The 16,473-nt window shown below is 36.8% G+C and overlaps 2 protein-coding genes, 1 long non-coding RNA gene and 1 pseudogene across 8 annotated transcripts in view; 2 read left to right on the top strand and 2 right to left on the bottom strand.

Moving 5' to 3' along the window:
• Positions 1-16,473, top strand: part of LOC117988754 (calmodulin-like) — a 178,605-nt gene that overhangs the window by 142,071 nt on the left and 20,061 nt on the right. For all 6 annotated transcript variants that reach the window (XM_069503582.1, XM_069503583.1, XM_069503581.1 and 3 more), the window contains 2 exons: positions 4,618-4,702; positions 5,559-5,743. In XM_069503582.1, the coding sequence (XP_069359683.1) occupies positions 4,618-4,702; positions 5,559-5,743 (270 nt within the window). The remainder of the gene's footprint in view (positions 1-4,617; positions 4,703-5,558; positions 5,744-16,473) is intronic.
• On the bottom strand, positions 12,002-14,763 carry LOC117988753 (uncharacterized). Its single transcript, XM_034975932.2, has 2 exons — positions 14,515-14,763; positions 12,002-13,449 (listed from the first exon to the last, which is right to left on the bottom strand). Exons 1-2 carry the CDS (start codon positions 14,687-14,689, stop codon positions 12,779-12,781), a joined length of 846 nt encoding a protein of 281 aa, XP_034831823.1. The 5' UTR covers positions 14,690-14,763; the 3' UTR covers positions 12,002-12,778.
• Positions 12,002-15,031, bottom strand: LOC138403304 (uncharacterized). The gene is made up of 2 exons (XR_011237589.1): positions 14,759-15,031; positions 12,002-12,455 (listed from the first exon to the last, which is right to left on the bottom strand). It is a non-coding gene; the product is annotated as an uncharacterized lncRNA (long non-coding RNA).
• On the top strand, positions 12,093-14,144 carry LOC117988752 (uncharacterized; annotated as a pseudogene).

Genomic DNA, 16,473 nt, shown 5'->3' with positions numbered 1-16,473 from the left:
TTTATTATTTCTTTGTCAAGCTTATGCTGGCGACTTCGTCCGCGTGGACTACACAAATTTCAAACCCCTATTTCACCCCCTTAAGGGTTGAATTTTCAAAAATCCTTTCTTAGCGGATGCCTACGTCATAATAGCTATCTGCATGTCAAATTTCAGCCCGATCGGTCCAGAAGTTTGAGCTGTGCGTTGATAGATCAGTCAGTCAGTCAGTCAGTCACCTTTTCCTTTTATATATATAGATTTAGATTTAAATTATTAATAATATTGTCAATTATTGAAAGTGTTTGTTTGTTGATTTGTTGGTTTAATGACTCGTTAGTTTAATTCTAGTTTAGGAATATTGAGTGTAAAAATAAAATTATTCTTCGTAGACCTTTTTTTTCTGTGAAGAGTTTACTCAGCTAGACTTCGGTTTTAGTAATTTTTGACAATTAGTTGTTAAAAAAGCGGTAGGTAATAACCGCTGCATTAGAGAACAACGGAGCTAAGTGCACTTTAATGGACGTCATTACATTGTTACCGCCTCTGGCCGTAGTTTTAAAGCGTAGCTGATTGTAGCATGGGCGCTAGTGGTTTTAAGGGCTCTTTAGGCGCTGGATTTTTAATTTTTACCCGAGGATGCATTGAAATAGAATACCTAATCATATCGCTGGTAGGATGCAACATTTAAAAAAATTAAACGACAATCTCTACAATGAAATTGGCGCCGATTCTGTTGTCTTTCTCTAAACTAAATTTAGAGTATCTGCATCTTTTTAACCGACTTCCTTCTGTTTATTGCTAAAAAAGGAAGGCACATGAATTTTACATTTAAAGACTCTAAATTTTAGTACACGCGACAAATTTAAACACTAGCCTCGCAACTGGCAGCTTAAGTCACGATGTTTGATAGTTCTAAATTAAATTTAAACCTGTCAAACTGTATCTGTCCTTTTTATATTACATTAGTAAGAAGAGGATGCGAATACTCTAAAATATAGTTGTACTTATAAATACTATCTGTCCCGGCTATAGATATATAAGTTAGATACCCGGCAGATAGTATTTATAATGGAAATCACTCACGGTAGTTTAAACGCTAATAAAGTTGTACTTAGAAATAGTACCATTATCATTGTAAAAAAATATTGTAACTTATTTAAGTAAATGCCAACATGGTTGCCATTAAATCAATTCGCTCTAAGAATCTTTCTCTACGTTTCTGATACGAACCACTAAAGTAAAACTAAAGTGTGGAACGCCCCTCCAGCACGGCGTCCGTGTTCCCTGCCACGTGTAACTTGAGTATCTTAACGAGGAGAGTGAGCAGGCATCTTCTAAGCAAGCACGCTCCAAACTAGACCTCATTATCGTTTTTTAACGGGCATAATTGTCGTCACGCAAGCCTATCCTGAATTAAAAAAAATGGTTCCAGAATAAATAATATGTTTTAACTTTTTTTTTTAAACCTTTATTGGGGCCGATTCTCTTGTACAGAATCTCTAAACTAAACTAAATTAACAGGTCTAAATTTAGTGCCATCCTTTTCCGCAAGCAACATTATGAAAGGGATAGCAATAGATTTAGACGTGCCATTTTAGTTTAGTTTAGAGATTGTGTACAATGGAATTAGCCACAATGTTGTTTTAACTTTACTATAAAAATAAAAAATAAAATAAAAATAAAAATCTTTTTTTATTCGAATAAACTTTTACAAGTACTTTCGAATAGTCGGATGCATCTACCACTCTATAATACTTGAACCGCGAAATCCCTATTTTGACTGGCCATAGAGTAACTTTTATTTAAAGGTAGTTTATAAGAAGGTTAAGAATAATAAACACAAGTTAAAATTTGATAAAATAGTTAATGAAGCAATTATAATCGTTACTTAAGTTTAGTTAAAACGAGACAGAGCCATATCTCTCACATAAATCTGACTCGTTTTAACTCAATCTTAAGTAACGATTAGCGACTCTGAGTACGGCGGTAGGTAAGTGAACAACTGACCTAAGTGCACTTTATATTTATTAAAAGGCAAACTTAATGAACATCATTACATTGTTACCGCCTCAGCCCGTAATTTTAAACCTAGGTATAATGCATACATTTTAAGTTCTCACGCGCCATTTTAACTCATGTGTCAACTGTAATGTCAAAAGTACGATTGACCTTTAAAATAAGAACTAAAATCGTACTTTTGACATAACAGTTGACACATAGAGCTAAAATGGCGAGTGAGTTCTCATTTTGTACGGACTATAACCTGATGCCCTTAGCACACCTCCGCCGCGAAACTAACAGTGAAACTGCTGAAGTTTTGTCATGATTTGCCAATTGTGTGACATAAAACAGAAACGAAAGTTTAAAATAAGTGAAATAGAGACGATTTTGGTGAAGTACTCGGATCCCTAGCATATCTAGGTATGCTGAGAAATACTTAAGTAGGTACTAAAACGAAACCACTACACATTACGCTTAGCGAAACTCTCATCACATATTTTTTTGCATTAGAACAGGCAGTTTTGCTAATGTTTTGTATTTTTACACGACTTCGCAACGCGAAAAGTGTTATGTGTTCAATCTATATTATGAGGTTTGTTTGTTCATTTGCGGCGTTCTCGTTATTTCATTCCATTCCATCAGCGTACTCTGCTGAACATAGGCCTTTCAAAGAGCGCGCCACCAAACACGGTCCTCCGCCTTCCGCACCCATCCGCTCATATTTATATTATAATATTATGTAGTTATATAGAGAAGTGATAGCGAAACTTCAACGGTTTCGTTGCTATGATTTTGCGGTGAAGGTGTGCTAAAGGCCTTAAATTATAGCTGATTATACAATAAAAGTAGACTCGGTTTTAATGGCACTTTAACTGCTGGACTTTTAATTTTTTAATGGTTAAATGATGGCTCTAGGTACTTTGTAACTTTCCGCTCTATTATAAGAATAGGCATTACGGAAAAAACACAATTCTCTAACTCGAGAGTTCTTGAAGTAAAGTGCACTTTTAGTAAATGTAGGTTTTTTTTTGTATTTTTTCGCGTTTTTTTGTGGTATCACATCAGTATTCATCAGTACTATCACCTAATTCGTTTTTTGCTAGCGTTCTGGTTACACCCTGTAGGTATACCTATTATACAAAAATATTATATTTTAATTCTTAAAAAGATAGCCGTCCGCCTTCTATTCGGATGTCGGGGGTTCGATCCCGGGCACGTACCTCTAACTTTTCGGGGTCATGTGTTTAAGAAATTAAACATCACTCGCTTTAACGGTTAAGGAAAACATTGTATTAACATAACCTGCATGTTCATTGCAGTTCTATTGTACCATAATGTTCTCAAAGGCGTGTGAAGTCTGCAATCGTGGTAGACGACCAAACCCTTTTCATACTGACAGGAGACCCGTTCTCTGTAGTGAGCCGGTGGTGAGATCATGATGATGATTCTTAAAAGCACTAAGTAAGTAGGATATTTCTTTAGGGAGGAAAAAATAATTCACCGACCTGTATTTAGCATAATAATAATGGCCGAATTAAAATTAAACGAGGGAAAATCCAGCGATTCCTCAACGGAAATGGGTTCGATAAATTTCAAACTTCACGCGTTATTAGAGAGATGAAAAATGGGATCCGCTACTTTGTTACCTCATAATGAACTCTTTATTATGGATATAATTATAATGAAACTGCTTGATATTTTTAGGGTTCCATACCTCAAAAGTAACAACAGAACCCTTATAGGATCACTTTGTTGTCTGTCTGTCTGTCGGTCTGTCAAGAAACCTACAGGGTACTTCCCGTTGACCTAGAATCATGAAATTTGGCAGGTAGGTAGGTTGATATACTTAGCTGACATTCGGGGAAAAATCTGAAAACCGTGAATTTGTGGTTACATCACACAAAAAATTAAATTATGGTCATGAACTAAAAATTTGTATTATCAATTTTCGAAGTAAGATAACTTCATCAAGTTGGATATCATATGAAAGGGCTTCATCTGTGCATTCCAAAACAGGTTTTTATTTATTGTTATGCATCATAGTTTTTGAATTATAGTGCAAAATGTCGAAAAAATACGACTGTAGTATGGAACCCTCGTTGAGCGAGCCTGACTCGCACTTGGCCAGTTTTTTTAATTTAAAATACCTACCAACTTGAAAAGGGTCATCAGCTAGTAATAAATATTTAATGTGGCCTTAGATGCAGTCCTGTTCCCATGTACACGTACATCTTTCAGTTCCATTAGTTACGGGTACCGAATGAATAAGTATATAGATATATACGGTATATAAGGTACGGTATAAGGTACGGTGAATAAGTATATATATAAGTATATATGTGTATATATATGTATATATATATATATATATATACTTATTCATTTGAACATGCAAAAATAGTCCTATAGATATGTCATGCTTTTTACTGAGTTCGCTAAACCAAGATTTAACATTAAAATCTAATGAAAAAATTCAGTACAAATGAATGCTAAAGGTGGATTCATGGTACATCGTTTGCCGCCTCATACTTACATAGCATGAAGTTTGGTAGTGAATAAACATTTTTCTATAATCGAATGTATAATTTTACCGGTTTCTCCTGCATTTTGTTAATATTTGCATATTATTTCCAGGCTCGAAATAAGCCGGCGGACGGCAGCGGGCATGTCAATCAAAAGAATGCTTCGGGACAAAAAGCAATGCCGGCGGGACAAAAAGGTATTATAAAAACCACTAGCTGATTCCTGCGACTTCGTCCGCGTGGAATTAGATTTTTTAAAAATCCCGTGGAACTCTTTGATTTTCCGGGATAAAAAGTAGCCTATAAGCTCCCTCAGGTCTTTATCTATACCCGTGTAATCTCCTCTCTCCAAACTTCAATCCGTTGCACCGTTGCGACGTGATTGAAGGACAAACCAACAAACAAACACACTTTCGCATTTATAATAAGGGTACTGATGATAATAAGGGTAATGATAAAACACACCGGAATTTCAAGTCAAGTTCAAGAGAATACCAGCGATTATCTACGACATAATTATTATGTCATAAGCTCCCATACAAAACAAAAAGAACGTATTTTCACGGACTTAGATCGGATGAGTGCGTAACCGCCGTTAGGGGTTGCATTTTCAAAAATACTTTCTTAGTGGACGACTACGTCATAATAGCTATCTGCATGCAAAATTTCAGTCTGATCCGTCCAGTAGTTCGACCTTTGCGTTGATAGATCAGTCAGTCAGTCAGTTAGCCCTTTTCCTTTGATATATTTAGATTATTTGAATACATGTACCGACCTAATGCCTCGAATAAACATTTTTCTACCTTTCTTTTTTTTCTTTCTTTCTGTAGTTCTAGAGTTTGTTGTGGCTCTTCTCAGACCTGGGCGCGTTTGGAACCCTCGTAGCTTTAGTTTTAATTACGTATTAATTATCACCACTATATCATATCATCTTACAAATAAAATTTTATGACAATCAGGAAGCGTAAAATTTTACCAATTCTGAATAAATAATTTGAGTTAGAATTTGAGTTTATATTCTTGTTACATTGGATTGTTTCTCAAACTCATCAGGAGCAGCAACAAAAGGCGGTCCAAAAACACCGGTCAAACCATCAGCACAGAAGGGAGCAGCAAAAACAGCACCTCCGAAGCAGGCGGCGGCGGCGGCTGCAGCGGCCGGTGTCAAAACGCCGCAGGGGAAGAAGAAGAAGGGCCACAAACATCAGCAATACGAACTCATTGTTACTATTAACCTGGTGAGTCATCATCATTATCATCATCATCAACCGACAGAAGTCCACTGCTGGACATAGGTCTCTTGTAGGGACTGCCACACACCACGGTCTTGCGCTACCTGATGTCCTCCGTCCACCTAGTGGAGTATCTTCCAACGCTGCGCTTTCCGGTGCGAGGTCGCCATTCAAGCACCTCGGGACCCCAACGTCTATCGGTTTTTCGAACTATGTGCCCTGCCCATTGCCACTTCAGCTTCGTCACCTGGTGAGTTGACCTTTATTAAAAAATAATAATTGAAAGAGGCTTATCACTGCAGTGATAAGGTCGCCCTTTATTTTCTTAACAACATGTTTAAATAAATAAATATTTCATAGTTTTGTATGTAAACCCTTGAGTCCGTGTAACTCTGAAACTGACGATGGCGGAAAGCTGGCAAACCATAGATACAGATCCTAGAATGTTCAAAAAATCTCGGTTTGATTTTTCGGTTTAAATATCTCTAGGTCTTTAACTATGTACGAGTATATTATATTATTATAGTATATACTATTAGGTACTAGTATTATTACTAGTAAGTATATTATATCCATGCAAAAAATCACGTCGATCCGTTACTCTGTTGCGGAATTATTCAAGGACAAACCTACAAACACACAGACAGACGTGACCAGACCAGACACACTTTCGCAATTTTTTTAAATAAAAATAGCGAGAAATCGAGCAGGCGGGTCACCATAAGGTGTGGTTACCGCCGCCCATGAACATTTGCAGTACCAGAGGAACCGCCGATGCGTTTAATATAATAATTGGGTAAGGATGTTTTTGGACTAATGAACCATTAAAACGGCTAGTTTTAAGGGTTCCGTACCTCAAAAGGAAAAACGGAACTCTTATAGGATCACTTTGTTGTACTGTCTGTCTGTCGGTCGGTCAGTCTGTTAAGAAACCTACAGGGTACTTCTCGTTGACCTAGAATCATGAAATTTAGCAGGTAGGTAGGTCTTATAGCAGAAATTAGGGGAAAATTTCTACCTCGTACTGTATTTCACTCTGACTTCGTTGCTGACGCTATAGTATTTCGACCGTCGAATTCTATTAACGTTGATTTAAAATCTCATACTAACCTTGCAGATTCTAGCTCGTTTCACGTGGTATCTAATTTAGTCATCCCATCGTAACAGATTAGGATTAGAAAATTCTAGGTGTGTTAGATATTACCGTGCAAATACTTACACTAGATTATTCACAGATTATACCTGCGTCTTCATCCACGCGGATTTAAGTTTTTAAAATTCCGTAAGAATTTTTCAATTTTTTAGGAATAAAAAGTCATAATGGAATTTGTGTGATATAACCACAAATTCACGGTTTTCAGTTTTTTCCCCTTACGTGTAGGTATATATAACCTACCTGCCAAATTTCATGATTCTTGGGTGACATAGGTTATATTTTAATTCAAAAAAATTAGAGATCCCTACGAAAATTATAATAAGCTAGGTACCCGTGCGAAGCTCGGACGAATCGCTAGTATAATATAAGCGTTTGAAATGGTACATCTCCTTTCTATATCCCGAAAGGGATAAAATTGGGATTTGTAGAGATCGGAGGGACGTAAAAGCCCAAAGTTGCTTACAGACTAAATTGGATGAGATAAGTTTAAAAACCATAGTGAAGAATCACATCAAATCACAGACTGCAAATTTTTCAGTTAATTTCTCTGAATTAACAGAAATCGATAAAAATGAAGAAAACGACGTAGACGACTATAAAATTAGCCCTAAAAAGAGATTTATGTGAAAAGAACACGGTTTAGGACATTATTTTCAGGGATTTATGTCAAGTAAGAAAGAAGAAGTCGTTTTTAGGACAAAGGGTCATAAAAGCCACTACACACTTGCGACAGTGATCTGAAATTCGGTTTTATCACTCCACTTAACCCCGTGTCGTAAACTCTATCGCCTTATGGAGTCGCCGATAAGGTGTTTGCTGTAAAATAAAACTAGCCGTTTTAATGGTTCATAGTCCAAAAACCGGCCAAGTGCGAATCACGCTCGCGCACCGAGGGTTCCGTTCTACAGTCGTATTTTTTCGACATTTTACAAGATAATTCAAAAATTATGATGAATATAAATAAATAAAAATCTGTTTTGGAATGCACAGATGAAGCCCTTTCATATGATATCCAAATTGATGTAGTTATCTTACTTCTAAACTTGAAAATAATAATTATTAATTCATGACCACGATTTAATTTTTCTTTAATTCATTAAATCGTGGTCATGAATTAATAATTATTATTTGACATAAATCCCTGAAAATAATGTCCTAAACCGTGTTCTTTTCACATAAATCTCTTTTTAGGGCTAATTTTATAGTCGTCTACGTCGTTTTCTTCATTTTTATCGATTTCTGTTAATTCAGAGAAATTAACTGAAAAATTTGCAGTCTGTGATTTGATGTGATTCTTCACTATGGTTTTTAAACTTATCTCATCCAATTTAGTCTGTAAGCAACTTTGGGCTTTTACGTCCCTCCGATCTCTACAAATCCCAATTTTATCCCTTTCGGGATATAGAAAGGAGATGTACCATTTCAAACGCTTATATTATACTAGCGATTCGTCCGAGCTTCGCACGGGTACCTAGCTTATTATAATTTTCGTAGGGATCTCTAATTTTTTTGAATTAAAATATAACCTATGTCACCCAAGAATCATGAAATTTGGCAGGTAGGTTATATATACCTACACGTAAGGGGAAAAAACTGAAAACCGTGAATTTGTGGTTATATCACACAAATTCCATTATGACTTTTTATTCCTAAAAAATTGAAAAATTCTTACGGAATTTTAAAAACTTAAATCCGCGTGGATGAAGACGCAGGTATAATCTGTGAATAATCTAGTGTAAGTATTTGCACGGTAATATCTAACACACCTAGAATTTTCTAATCCTAATCTGTTACGATGGGATGACTAAATTAGATACCACGTGAAACGAGCTAGAATCTGCAAGGTTAGTATGAGATTTTAAATCAACGTTAATAGAATTCGACGGTCGAAATACTATAGCGTCAGCAACGAAGTCAGAGTGAAATACAGTACGAGGTAGAAAATATTGTACATCGACCTTTAGAGAGAGATAGCGGTTTCGTAGAGCGTTGTTTCTGTCTGTCGACAAAACGTTGCGTAGGTATGAGTGACAGAGATAACGCTCTACAAAGTCGAAATCTCATTATAAAGGTTGATGTACAATATTTCTGGCCGGCTACTGTGAATAAATCAATATTTTGAGCTAGTTTCACAAATTGAAAAAATATCTAGAAACGACGGGTGGCCGAAAGGATTTTCAAAGAACCGAGAAAAAGAGAACATGAATCTGAAGGCTCTTGGTTTATCATCATCATTATTCATTATGTACCACCGATTTTTATTTCACAAGGTTCCCGGCTGAAAAAATTGCTGTAAACTAAAGTGTACTTAATGGTAGGTACGATTAGGCTAACATACAGCAATGTGAAAACCTTAAATGATTTAAAAACCGATCTGTAAATGTATGGACAAACTAGAGCTTTAAAACAAGACAGTTAAAGTCAATTTTAATTTGACGTTAAAAGGTTTTGTCCCTCGAATTCTACCAACGATAGCGAAACGTTAAATATCATACTAACCCTAGAACTGAAAGCGTAGTAGCTTTGTAATAGGTAGATAGTTAAAATAGTCTAATTTCATTCACGAAGTCCCCTAGCATGGAGAGCCGAGCCGTACGGCCGTTTCATCTTTCTCAGGCACTTTGGAAACGAGCTGCTGGATTCTGGAATAGATTTACGATGTGCGGACATACTCTGTAGAAAAGCGATAACGTATTTTTTAAATTCATCATGATTTAGGAGTAGAGTGATCTAGCTAGTACTATGATAAGGTAGGATGATAAGTCAGTGAAGTTACTCAAAATCATCGATATAAATGACAAGATATGCCCAAGCGAACAAAATGTTTCATGGTTTTGGAACCAAATAAATCAGCGCCACCTCTTAGATACTAATGAACGCCCCGTTTGAAATCCAGACGTCACTGAGGTTGCATTGGTGCTAAATAAACGTTTTAGGACCAATGAGTCTGAGCCATTTTGCTTGTTCAATGGCCCAGTCCTTACGAAGTAATATAATATAAGTCAATGCTTACAATACGTTTTTTTTGTAATTTATTAACTATCGCTAGGTAACCAGAACATAAATGCGAAGGTGTGTTTGTTTGTTATTTTGTTAGTTCATTGGTTTACTAGCTGATGCCCACCAGTTTGTCCACGTGGATTTAGATTTTCAAAATCCCGTGGGAACTCTTTGATTTTCCGGGATAAAATGTAGCCTGTGTCACTCTCCAGGTCTTTAATTATTATATGTCATCCAAAACATTACGCCAATCCGTTACTCTGTTGCAGCCTGATTAAAGGACAAAACAACAAACCAATAAACCAACAAACAAACACACTTTCACATTTATAATAAGAGTAGTTCTGAACACATTTTTTTTTCTTCAGAAATTCAACGTTTTCGGGTTTATTCTTTTACTTATGCTATAAGACCTACCTACCTACCAAATTACATGATTCTAGGTCAACGGGAAGTACCCTATAGGCTTTCGTGACAGATACGACGGACAGATAGACAGACAGACAACAAAGTGATCCTGTAAGGGTTTTTTCCTTTTGAGTTACGGAGCCTAAAAATATATCCAACTAGCTTATGTTCGCGACTTCGTCCGCGTGGACTACATAAACCTCAACCCACTATTTCACCCCCTTAGGGGATAAATTTTCAAAAATCCTTTCTTAGCGGATGTCTACGTCAAAATAGCTATCTGCATGCCAAATTTCAGCCCGATCCATCCAGTAAATTGAGCTGTGCGTTGATAGATCAGTCAGTCAGTCAGTCACCTTTTCCTTTTATATATAAGATTATTTTACAGAATAATCCTTCTGCTGTAGTGTGTCTATTATAACTGTTTACGAGGTCTCCTGAAAGACAAGGCGTGAACGTTTCCCGGTCTACCGATTTCTTTAATCACTTAACTAGTTTATAGTTCAGCTTTACATAGTTTCGGGGAATGACACTAAAATGTAACGGCCCGTCGACCAACAATAACGAGGTGCTAAAATTAAAATTATGGCGCAAGGCGGGTTTGTTCCGTTCAATTTTTAAAATTACGTAAAATTTTTCGCAAAGAAATTAGTTTGAAAAGAAATTTAATTAATAAAATTAAAAAGTCCGAAATATTTTAAAGCGCTTTTTAAGCTACGGGAGGACTTGGAACTTGGATTTCGTGATAAATTTTATCACTTAGTTCTGTGTATATATGTCACTAGTTAAGTACCTAGGTAAAAGTTCCCAAAAAGAAGAAAACCCACTTCCAAGCCCTAAAAACTAAATAAATATTACACGTAAGACAATAAAATAATATTTTATGAATTTCTCGCGCTATGTACCTACCGCCATCTGTGTGTAGTAAATGTAGGATCGGTCGCGAAAGAAGAGGGCCGGCACTTCACACAGCATACGCCATGTGTAAGTTCAAGAAAGTTCAAGAAACTCTTGGTAGTGATCGCCCATTCGGTGGTCGTGCCATCTCTGTATAATCGTTTAGACTAAATTATTTTCGGAAAATCGCTCTAGATGGCGTTAATTGGTTCTGAAGAAGCGGTAAATAATAATCTATGTAATTTTTCTTAACCGATCACTTGACTATCGGTAGAAATCTACAATCAATCTGTTCGTAATCTGCCGATAAATTAAGTACTTAAAAACGTTGTTATATTTTGTTGAAAAGTAATAATTAGTCTTCTATTGTGACAAAAAACTCTTGAAAAATCCTAATAATTGTATTCCCTTTTTTCCTGTGGGGGCAATTATCATGGATACCACCGCACCCGGGGAGGCACATAGGTTATGTTAGACTCTTACTGACTAAAACCCCACGATGTTCCACGCAAGGACTCTACCGCTTTCCAAGACCCATCGCTGCCCGCCATGGCTTTGACCACGGCTGGCAGGGAGAGGTCTTGCCAAAATGTCGCCACGAGCGTCTCTTGTATTCTCTGAGTTAGTATCATAGGAATAGATTTACTTATGCCACACAGATTAATGCGCAAAGTTAAGAATCAGTTCAAGTCATGTGGCGTAAGTACGTTCCAAGATTTAGGCTGTGTCCCCAGTATGCAAACTGTTAGCGGCCGACTGAGTGAGCCGCAAATTTGTGGCGAACTGAAATTCGAGTGAGCTGCAAACTTTTATGAGTTAGCCGCTTATTTAGGTCGACCGACTGAATTTTCACTTTACTATTGTTATACGAAGGGAGTGGTTGTGTTGGTGACGATGGATATTTTTGAAGTAATTGGTATCTTAGAGGCACTGAAAGAGGATAAAGAGAAGCACTGGGTTCACCCTTTAAACAAGAAAAGATTGAGCATTGGACAATTTCATGTTCTTTACCCAGAACTAAGGAAATATCCAGAAAAATTTTACCAGTATTTCAATATGACTTCTCATACATTTGACGAATTGCTGAACTCTATAACCCAGTACATTGCTAAAAATAATATCACAAGAGATACAATAAGTCCCGAAGAACGGCTTACTATAACTTTGAGGTAAGTAAATAATTGACGCTTTTGAATTTTAAAAATTTTAATATTAAAAATCAGCAACGAATGTAATGACAACTTAATATTTTAATTACTAGTGGGGTGGCCGGCGGCTCCGCTCGCGTATAAAATTTTAAGTCCCGCTGCTCCCGATCCTGTAGAAAATATCGGGATAAAAAGTAGCCTACAATATCAATCACTCATGTTCTATTTTACATATCTATGCTATTTTAGGACAATTGGCTGCGTTGTTGGCTCGCTATAGAGGTACAAACAAACAAACCCACAAACATACAGTCACTTTCGCATTTATAATATAAGTATTATTCTAGTTTTTAATTTAACAATCACTTTTCAAATTACAGTCTTATTAAATTGGATTAGGAACTAGCATGGTAACATTGAGTAGGTAACCAGTCATTCGTCATCCTCAATGTGGTCTGAACCACCTCGCAATATTGCTTCTATGTCTTCTACTTCCACTGAAGAACCTGTAGAGCTATGTGATGGACTGTTTCGAGGACTTCGAATGCTGCTACTTCCAACTGGGTTGTAGTTGTTTGAGGTTGAAGGATAGTTTTGCACATTTGGCGTACTGCTTCCACTCGTGTAGCCGTACTGATCTGGGTAGTTATTGGCATTCGTCCACCCAGTTTGCATCAAAGCACCGTCATAATTATTGTGTACATTATATTTAATATTTTTAATAAGTTTCATCACTTCAAACCGAAATTCAAAGTTCTGGGTTGGGGACATTGTCTTCATTTCCGGTAAAATATTTAGTAGAAAGTTCATATCTGGGTCGGATTCTCTATTTTTATCCATCGATTTAAGTAGTGCCTCCTGAAACACAGTCATCTTTTTCTTTTTTTCATCATACATAGTGCTACTGTTGCTAGACGTCTCGGCGCTAATGTTGCTAGATGTCTGGTTGCTAGCTCTAGAAACATTCAAAAACTGCAACATATCCAAGTATGGCGTCTTACGTTTTTTTGGTGCCCCACTTCCGCTTTTGAGTGAGGAATCCTTATTTTTTTCTCTGGTGTAATAGTCGCGCAACCCCTTCCATTTTTTTTGTAGGTCTTTTACTGAAACAAAATTAACCGGTACTTCATATTCTTTCTAGATTCCTGTCAACTGGATTAAGTTACAGAAAAATTGCCCAAGAGTTTCTTGTTGGAAAATCGACAGTATCGAAAATAATAAATGAAACTGCATGCATTATATGGGATCTTTTACAGCCACAGGAAATGCCGGAACCTTCTGAAGAACTGTGGCTAGAAATAGCAAAACGATATTATAAAAAAACAAACTATCCTAATTGTATAGGATCTATCGATGGCAAGCATATCCGTATTCGAAAACCACCAAAAAGTGGATCTAACTATTTTAATTATAAGAAGTTCTTCTCAATTGTTCTGTTAGCCGTAGCAGATGCAAACTGTTCTTTTATAGCTATTGATGTTGGTGCTTGTGGACGAAATGCTGACAGTAATATATTTAAAGAAAGTGCTTTCGGCAAAAAATTGGCTCGTGGGTCTCTGAATATTCCTAACTCTATTAAATTGCCTAATTCAAATGGATTGCCCCAGCCTTTCGTGTTTCTTGGAGATGAGGCATTTGGATTGCAAAAGCATATCTTGAGGCCTTTTCCTAATAAAAGTTTAAATAAGGAAGAGCGAATTTATAATTATCGCCATAGTCGGGCTAGGAGATGCGTGGAATGTGCATTCGGCATTCTAACAAACAAATGGAGAGTTCTGCATACACCGATTGCTACTAATGTGAATACAACCATCGCTATCGTAAAAGCTGTTTGTATTTTACATAATTTTGTCATAGCAAGGGAACAAGTACAATATACACATCTTTCGCGACGTACCTCAACAACTCTTACAAGCACAAGAAGCCAAATGATTACTGTATCAAATTCTGGAAAGACAACAAGAGATAACTTTAAAAACTATTTTCTTTACGAAGGAAAACTACCCTGGCAAGAGAAGTATTTTTAAGGTGTAGCTACAGGACGAAATGGTGTAACGGAGTTTGTAAAGCCGTAAATACTACGTAGTGATTATGATACTTTATTTTATGTAGTGAGTGATGCAAGTATATTGTTGAATAAATAATAATTTTATTAGAATGGAACTTACTTTTTTTTACTTTAGTGCTTTCTTCTAAGTTTTGCCAATCATCGTATAGAATAACAGCGATTTCATTCCAACCGCTCTGCTTTAATACTCTGTTGCTGTATTCTTCACTCGACAAGTTCCATATGCATGGTCTATTTTGTATTTCCGTAATGAACCTTTCCGTATCAAAAGGCATCTTGGATTTTCTGTGGTGTGTGTGCGTAGAGATTAGTTAGATAAGCGATGCAAAAAAACACGTCCGAACACGTCGATAGCTTCTTTCCAACTGTCCGCATGAACAGTTTGAGGCAAACGGACTCACTACGCCCGGCGAACAAGCATATCGCCGTCGCCGACTGCAACCGGTTTTGCTGTGAGTCGGCCACTACGGCGCACGTAACGCTGCAAACTGCGTAAAGTGAGCGCAAAACTAGCAATCTGTGGACACTCCATTTCAAATATATGGAAGGGCGTACTAAACCGGTACGCCGCAAACTCAGTCGGCCGCTAACAGTTTGCCTACTGGGGACACAGCCTTAAACTTACGCTAAATAATAACTACTTAAGTGTTTAATATTATACTGAAGTGTTTAAAAACAGTAAAGGTTTTACGATCGACCTCAAGTCTGTATGCTTAGTTGCATTTTTGCGTCGTTATATTATGCACTTGAGTCAATATACAGTACATTGTTAAAAATGCTTACAGAATAGGTAAAAACCTACGTACATGAAATATGGAATTGTAATTAATATTTAATTTTGGTACCTACTTACACGCGAAAATTTGGAAAATTGCCATTAGCTTTAACATTTAATTATTACTAGCTGATGCCCGCTACTTCGCCCACGTAGATTTAGGTTTTTAAAATCCCGTGTAAAAAACTCTTAAATTTTCCGAGATTAAAAGTTATAGCCTATGTCACTCTCCAGGTAATAAACTATACCCATGCAAAAATATCACATCAATTAGTTGCTCCTTTGCAGTGTGATTGAAGGACAAACCAACAAACCAATAAACCAACAAACAAACACACTTTCGCATATATAATATGGGTATTGATATGGGTATTGATTTTGAATAAATGATTTGACTTTGATTTTGAAAATACAATACTGCCAACTTATCGATAGGCTCCAGATAGATTGATTATGAATTACTAGATGATGCCTGCGACTTCGTTCGCGTGGATTTAGGTTTTTAAAAATCCCGTGGGAACTCTTTGATTTTCCGGGATAAAAAGCAGCCTATGACACTCTCCAGGTCTTAAACTATACCCATGCAAGAAATTACGTCGATCCGTTGCTCCGTTGCGACGTGATTGAAGGACAAACCAACAAACAGACTTTCGCATTTATAATATGGGTATTGATTTTGAATAAATGATTTGACTTTGACTTTGAAAATACAATGCTGGTAACCAGGCCCATCTTTCCCACTGGGCACTCTAAGCACGTGCTCAGGATCCACGATAGATAGGGGCCCACTAGTCCCTGCCAGATCACCAAATTATAATCGATCGACCGATATTGTTATTACCGAAAAACATATTTATTTCGATAAAATCAAAGGTCGAAAAGGCCCACTCAAACAGAGGACCATAGAGATAGTTAACTATAGTCAAGACTGACTTATATTCGATCCTTCTTGTTTACCCCCGACCCACTACTCTGTCAAGATCATAGGGGCCCAATTATTTTAATCTGCCCAGGGCCTCCAATAGGTTAAAGATGGTACTGCTGCTAACTTATCGATAGGTTTCAGATAGATTCATTGTAAATTAAGACCTCAAAGTCCAATGAAAGAAAAAACATCAAATGACCCGCCTGCTCGTTTGCTCGCTATCTCAATTTAAAAAAAAACCTGCGTCCTTTTTATTCCAGTCCGTCCGTCAACTGTTGAGCTAATAAGACTAGCCAAGATTTTTGTCTGACACATGTTTATGTCCAAGCATTCTAGAATTCTAGATAAATAGTAAAAGT

The sequence above is a fragment of the Maniola hyperantus genome, chromosome 15, assembly GCF_902806685.2.
Source record: "Maniola hyperantus chromosome 15, iAphHyp1.2, whole genome shotgun sequence".
In the NCBI taxonomy this organism is placed as follows: domain Eukaryota; kingdom Metazoa; phylum Arthropoda; class Insecta; order Lepidoptera; family Nymphalidae; genus Maniola; species Maniola hyperantus.
The sequence above is the reverse complement of the archived record's forward strand: the minus strand, read 5'-3'. Positions and strand labels throughout refer to the sequence as shown.